The sequence below is a fragment of the Sander vitreus genome, chromosome 18 (genome assembly GCF_031162955.1).
Source record: "Sander vitreus isolate 19-12246 chromosome 18, sanVit1, whole genome shotgun sequence".
Lineage (NCBI taxonomy): Eukaryota > Metazoa > Chordata > Actinopteri > Perciformes > Percidae > Sander > Sander vitreus.
The window spans coordinates 25497645-25505388 of record NC_135872.1 but is presented as its reverse complement, the minus strand read 5'-3'; the positions used below and the strand labels follow the sequence as shown (position 1 = coordinate 25505388).

General features: G+C 39.6%; 1 protein-coding gene across 1 annotated transcript in view; it reads left to right on the top strand.

The window, feature by feature from the left end:
* Positions 1 to 827: 827 nt before the first annotated feature.
* psmc6 (proteasome 26S subunit, ATPase 6) overlaps positions 828 to 7744 on the top strand; it is a 35167-nt gene continuing 28250 nt past the window's right edge. The window contains exons 1-4 of the mRNA XM_078274505.1: positions 828 to 962; positions 1468 to 1547; positions 4054 to 4093; positions 6382 to 6434. Coding sequence (XP_078130631.1) covers positions 878 to 962; positions 1468 to 1547; positions 4054 to 4093; positions 6382 to 6434 — 258 coding nt within the window. The 5' untranslated portion in view covers positions 828 to 877. The remainder of the gene's footprint in view (positions 963 to 1467; positions 1548 to 4053; positions 4094 to 6381; positions 6435 to 7744) is intronic.

Genomic DNA, 7744 nt, shown 5'->3' with positions numbered 1-7744 from the left:
CAACTTCCAAAATGGTGCACAGTCCAGAATTATGTTGTAAAGAATTTCTCAGACTTAGTATTCTATTTTACAGATGGCTCTAAACATCCAGATAAATGGTGTGCAGGTGCAGCAGTATATATCCCAGAGAGTGAAACATCAATAAATAAAAGGGTATCAGACCATTTATCAGTATACACCACAGAGTTGTCAGTAGTGTTATTGGAATTACAGTGGATAGAGGACAGTTTTTCAACAATATCCAGTATTAGATCAGGCAGATCAACCTTCAGAACTGATATTATCAATGAAATAGTTCTAATTATGTACAGATTGCAAATTAAGGGCATATTTACAAGTATCATTTGGGTTCCTGCCCATGTTGGTGTGGAGGTAAATGAGTAGGGAATAAAATGCCATTACTCGTCTCAGAATTGGTCATGCAGGTCTTAATTATTCATTACATAAAATAGGCAACCATCCAATTGAAAAATGCACATACTGTAACCAGCCAGAAACTGTTGAACACATAATACATTGCAAGGAATAAAATACCCAGAGAGAGAGCCTTTTTCAGACACTAAGTAAGGCAAACCACCACAACTTTTCACTGTCAGGGCTTTTGGGAAAACAGCAGGCAAAGCATATCACAATATTATTTTATATGTTTCTAAGAGTTTCTTTCTTTCTTATTTATTTTTTCATTTGATTATTTCTTTATTTTGTTTCTGCATTTCTTGTTCACACTCCAGTCGAGTCAATAGTGTATGGCTGCAGCCTGGAGACCTCCCGTCTCATGCCTCCCGGTGGCGGTAATGCACCTTTAAGTTGGTTTGCCAACAGCCAATGACCAAAAAAGGAAAAGGAGAAGAAGAAAAAGAAATAGAAGTGGAGTATCATGGCGGACAACAGGGAGAAAGCGCTGCAAGACTACAGGAAAAAATTACTCGAACACAAAGAAATTGACGGGCGGTTAAAAGAATGTAAGAGATAATTTAATTTTGCCGTTTGTGGTGTGGCATGAATACGTCTTGTTTGTTTTGATAAGATAAATATCGGGTGGCCAGCTAGCTAGCTAGCTAGTGCTTTGTCATGCAGTTAGCATTCTCATAGAAATGAATGGACATAAAGCTAACGTTAAACCAGTTAACACTAGCAGTGCTATCTTAGCAGAGGTTTAACTTAAATTAGTAGACGAAAAAGTCACAAATTTCACTTAACGTTAGTCTGTGTGGTGTTACCCATCACATAGATAACGTTATAATGTTACACATACATTGTTTGTCGTATCTGTTAAGTTTTACTTTAACGTTATCGTTAAGCTAACTTTAAGCAGCTAACGTTAACTTAGATATCAAGCATGTTTGTTTGGCAGTGTTAGCTTTCGTCTTTAGCTGTAACAAACTATTTCATTCTTGGCTGTGTTTGATAACGAAAAGTTGAAACAATAACGTTACATCCTGGGTATCCTTATTGTTTGTTTTACAGTGAGAGAACAGCTGAGAGAACAAACTAAACAGTACGAGAAATCAGAAAATGACCTAAAGGCTCTGCAAAGTGTTGGCCAGGTAAGAATATTGTGATTGATACACAAACGCATACACTGGCGCGCACACCGGAACGGCAGCCACCACGTCACTTCTGTTTACTGATAGACGGCGTTTACCTCTGGCTAGTTAATTAGCTAGTTTGTGGCTATTTGGCAGCCAGCCTTCCAAAAGAAAGCACAATGATGAATTTAGCGACAAGCAGGAAACGGAGTCTGACCCTGGATTTCCACTGAATGCGGAACGGCTGCGGACCGACTCCGCCGTCCGTCAATACCCACCAGGTCCGGATTTATTGCGGTACGGCTGCGGCCTTTAGAGTGCCTTGACGTTACAGCAAGTCCCTGTGGCTCAATGGAGGTGGCCAACAGCAGTACGTTGCATTATGTAAGATAGAAGGGATTCTGAACAACAATGCCCGTTACTCACGCAGCACATGTAACTGATTGGAAACGATACAGATTATACATTATTTACTGCCGCTGGCGCAGATGCACTAACTCTACACTCGTTACTGTAAGTAGCCTACAATAAACCCTCCATGATTTAAAAAGTCAGTACTTATTAATAACCACCTACCTGTTCTACATAAACATGTAGAAACCGATATTTCAGTCTGCTCTGTCTGCGCTGTCCACTCTTGTCCACCGCGCTGCGCAAACACAGCTCTACTCTGCAAAGACAGCTCTACTCTGCAAATAGCGACTTTTTACAAACGAGCTAAAATGAAAGATGTCAGTTTGTAGTCGAACGTTTATCTTAGTTTGCAACGGATCTTGAATTTTGGACAAACTCTTGTAAACTTAGCTGCTGTCTAAACGAACCTTCTCTCCGCTGGAGCGATAAACCTGTGGATGTATAAGACCAAAACAGATACATGTGGCTACTTAATATGCACGTGAATGACGCCTCACCATGTTTTCAATTTACTAAGCGACAACTGTACATGTAGTAACAGGTAGGCTATGTTATGAAAAAATAGAGTATCCATCGCTACTGTAAAGAAGAAGAAAAAAATCCTACCTATCCCTTGCTGCCACTGGGGAAAAAAATAAAAATAAATTCCCTATCGACCCATGACCTCAACTGACAACCACCGAGAACCAAACAATTTTTTATTTATTTTTTTATGCCTTACCAGTGTATCTTGATATGAATCAAATGAATGCAAAGAAAGTGACCTTATGAACTTGATTTTAAGATTTGTATTTGTTTATTATTTATTTATTTACTGTAAACAAAAGAAAAATGTGTGAATCTAGTCACACATTTGAATCTAGAGTCAATATTAGGGTTGGGTATTGTTTTGTTTGGATACTGCCTTAACGGTGCCTGAACCGATACTTTTTAAGAAAGTTAAAAAAAAAGAAGGGTACTAAACAACAGTTCGCGACATTAAAGAACGGCTTGTTTATTGCTAAGGCCATATGGTCAAAATTAAATGATTTAATAATAATGTAATAACTATAACAACTTATTTCACTAGTAAATAGCTGTTGAACGACAAACAACCACCAGATGGGAAAAGGGCATTTAACAACAACTTTGAATGCACCACGAGGCTGTAGGTTACGCACCGTCTGTGTTTTCCCGACAACAGCAGCTGCAGATTGTTACATCCCGGTGTTGGAATCCTCTACAGTGAAATACAGACAAACTTCACACCGTTTAGCTGTCAGCATTGTAACCGTGTTTAATCCAGCTACTAGCTTGTGGTAGGCTAACGTTAGCTGCTGTTAAGTATAGTGTTAACTAGCGTCATTTGCAGCGACGTTTCTGTTGACTGTAACGTCTGTTTCAGAGCATCGGAGAGAAGTGCAGGCATATCAGTGGCACCAGAATGAGGCACCGAAATCTGCGTTGCTATTCCTGCAGCAGCAGAATGTGTAACGAGGAATATAGCATGGCACATATCATATAGCAAGGGTCAAAATAGTAGCCCGTTAGGCACGACATGAAGCAGAGTGAAGTGAAAATAAATTAATAAATGGCAGCTTGCGATTTTAAAAAAAATGAACGTGTTATGCTCGGCCCTTAATCACATCGCGATTAACGCATTAATGCTGACAGCCCTAATTATTATTGTTAATTATAACATTATTGCCCCAGCCCCATACAGGGTCACTCCTGTCTTTTTTTGTTTATACCATTATATATTGTCGTATCTAAGGTGATTAGACTTCAATGAGAAGGGGTATCTAACACCCAGTGTTGTAAATATTGAGTGATGAGGGAGCCAGAGAAAGATGAGCTCCTGACACTCACACAAGCATTATTTGTTTTGACGACGTAGTTAAGGCGGCAGGCGTGTGTTGCTTAGGCGTGCTGCGGGAAACCCTGCTAATGTAGAGTTTTGGGTCTATGAAATCTACAAGAATTGTGTTTGAGTGTTTGTTCGTCAAGAGAAAGGAGAGGGTTCATTGGGTGAAGACAGTGAAAGGACGTAATTAGACAAACAGGAGGGAGAGGATCAGAGGCTGATTTTATCCTGTCTTCGCTAACCACATCTGTGCCTCCTTCCTTGCAGATTGTTGGAGAAGTGCTCAAACAGCTGACCGAGGAGAAATGTAAGTTCATTGGCAGACATCTCACATTGACAAGTGCAGCACAGGTAGTACCGGAAAAATGATTTTAAGTTGAGAGGATTCCAGCACCACTGAGCCTTAAGGCTGTACCAGCCCCTAACAAGCTATACATCTGCTTAGTGCCTTGGTTGTCAATCACTAGAGACTTGCTCACAAAACCCTGGTGAGTCCAGCTCATTTTTCCCCATCGCTCCACTTGTAATTACCTACAGTCTACAGTACAGGCAATAGGGGTGCAACAGATCACAAAACTTGAGATACAGATCGGATCACAGTTTTGAGTCACAGATCGGATCAGCACAAAAAAGGGGGAATTTAAATGATTCATTAAAAATGTTATAACGAAAACTTACAATAATAACTTCTTTCACCAGTAAATTGCTGTTAAACGACAAATACAAATGAAAAAGGGGGTATTTTACAATAACTTTGAATGCACCACGAGGTTTAGCAGTTTCAAGTAAACGCAACATTTAGTCACGTCTGTGTTGTTTTTCTGACAAAAGCAATAACCAAGTTGGGGGGGTGGTACCACACTAATACACTAAGTATTACATTTCAATAATTTATAATGAATAAATTACAAGCTTTTCAAAAATGTGCAATTTTAAGCTCATTAAACTATAAAAAAAAAGTGCTATAACAGTTTTACTCGCATGGCTCCCATTATCCTCCGTGACACGCTCTCTAAACAAAACAAACAGCTCTGTGATAATAGCTCAGCCCATAGATTCACTCACTCAAAGCAGATAGTATGCGTGAAATAAAAACAGGACATGTAATTTCACTGTGTGTAGTGTTAACTACGCTAACTAACCGTGTGTTGTGAACCGCGTGTAAAAAACGGACAACAGCTGTGTCTCAAAGACCGGGCATTAGCTGGGACTTTGAGAATCCACGCGTGAAAGGTGATGGATAGTTCCAGTCACTTCGTCGTGTATTCACTTCATTGAAACAAGAGAAGAAAGCCTCACTGATGCGAAGAACAGGACAGAGATACATATATAAATGCTCTCTGCCTGCCATATGCCAACGCTCCAGTTAGTCCATCACACCGTCATGCCCCAGCTGCCCGCACATTTGTTGACAAACTCCGATGCGCACGCGACGGTGAAATGGCGATTTATCCCTTTTTTTAAATGTGAATAAACGACAGTTACACTCACCCGCAGCAAATGCTCTTTCCATTGTGATTGGTGGTATCTTGACAACTCGCCGTTACCTTGTTTTCCTGTGACTGTGTTGATGCAACTTGTACATTACAGCAACTCAAACAGGACAGAGTAACACGGTGGATATTTAAATTTTTAATTTTTTTTTGAAGACTTAATTAAGGCGGCAGGCGCGTTGTTGTTGTTAAGGTGGGCCGCCTAAACTGGAAAGTGATGCGGGAAACACTGGTTTAGCTGTCAGCATTTTAACCAGTCTGTGTTTAAGCCAGTTACTAGCTAACGGTAGGCTAAAGTTACCTGTTGCCTCTAACGTCTGTGTTCGGAGCATCAGAGAGCAGCATTTAAGTGGCACCGAAATCTGTGTTGCTATTCTGTCCGGTAGATACAGGTCGTTTAGGCACCAGTGCCATATTAGCACCGGATTTTAGCATGCGCTGTTCACATGAACAGAAAATTGCGATGCCTGTATCTTTTCACAGCAACGCTCATTGAGATTTATCAGCTTATTTTAAGTAACAGCCACAGTGAAAATGTACACCTTTCACTTATAGAGATATGTCCATGATAAATTCACTTGCACAGGATATCTATACAACCAATGTGTTTATGATTAAATTGTTTACTAGAGCGCACAATTGTTTACAAAAGCACAACATTCTTCATAGACATAATTTTGCTCTTAAAGTTTGCCTCACCAGATTAATGCATTTAACTTTAAATTCTACAAAATTTTGTTCTTTGAGAGCATGTCACTGGACCCATCGAAAGGGTAAAAATTCCTATTGGCTGTTTTTTAATCTCGGTATATTGCAGGAAAATACATATTGTAGTTTTTTTTTCCAATATTGTGTAGCCCTAGTCTCAACAAAACATTGCTTGGGCATTCATCTGCATCACGCCACTTTCATGTTTCCATATCTTTACTGTCCTCTTTTTCTTCTCTCTCGTAACAGCTCTGTGACAGGCTTGCATTATGCAAGACCCGCCCTATTGAAGCTTGGCACCGATAAAATTGACTAATGACAATCTGTGACTGTGACACACTGTGATTAGCTCAGACATGTAACGCTAATGTTTTTTGTTTTTTTTTAATTCCAGTCATTGTCAAGGCCACCAACGGACCCAGATATGTGGTTGGATGCCGCAGACAGGTAGGTGCTGAACACCAATGTGCCAAGTCTCCTATAATTGGGTGTATTGTCTTCTCTCATTGGTGCGTCACCAAATTTTATGGGGACTTGATTGTGACATATTTTGTTTCTTTTTCAGGAGCTTGATAGACTAGATTTTCAACAAAAATGCATATAGTACAAATATATTGCAAACTTGTAGGGATGTCCCGATCACAGTATTGGATCGGAGCCGTGAGAAAAGACTCACTTGCTGCAGTGAAATGTGTTAAGCTTTAGACATATTTTAGTTACTTGGTTTACTTAGTTACCTGAATAAACTACTTTAACGTAGATTTTCTTTAGGGCTTTATTACGTGGTATCGGATCGGTGCATTAACTTCAGTACTTCCCGATACCAGCGATTTAGGCAGTATCGGAGCCGATACTGGTATCGGTATCGGAACATCTCTACTCGGTATCAGCAGATATTCACTAATTAAAAAATCGGATCGGGGGTCAAAAAAGTTGATCGGGACGTCCCTACAAACTTGCCATACATGCATTCATTTGTGTCTGGACCCAAAGAAACTTTTATTATACATAAGTGCATAAAACTTGAAGTTGGTCATCAAGTTTGGTGCGGGGCTTGATGGTAACTTTTTTTTTTGCCAAGGAGCATGTGTGCTGAAAATTTTTTGAGCACATAAAGAACTTTAGGGGCGCAATGAAAATGTAACAAATAATGTGTTGTCCTTTTTAATGAAAAGAATAAGAGATTGCAAGAAAAGTAATAATAAAAAAAAAAAATTTAAGTTAGATTTTTAATTATTTCTGCTTCAAACTGTATTTATTTGGTAATGTAATTATTTATACTTTACGCTGCTTTAAACTGTGTATGGTTCAAGGTTTATTTATTGTCATTGTACAACACAGGGTTGCTTAAGAAGGTTTATTTATCACAAACAATCGTACAGTACAATGTAGTGAAATTCAATCTCAGCTTTAAACCCATCCAAAGCATTAGGAGCAGGGGACACACACAGCCACATACAGCGTCCGGGGAGAAATTTTGGGTTCAGTGTCTTGCTCAAGGACACTTTGACATGTGGCTGGATGAGCCGGGGATCGAACCACCAATATTGTGGTTGAGGGCCAACCCACTCTATCTCTGAGCTACAGAAATGCAGTTGTAGTCTCTGTATGCTACACAAGAAAAACAAAACAAACAGTTATTCATTCCAGTTGTGCATGTATTGAGTAAGGGACAATGTAGAGCGAGGCGGTTGTTATAGCTTATAGTTATATAGGCTGATTCAAGACCCCTTTGCTTCGCGTTGGGGTCCTGATCA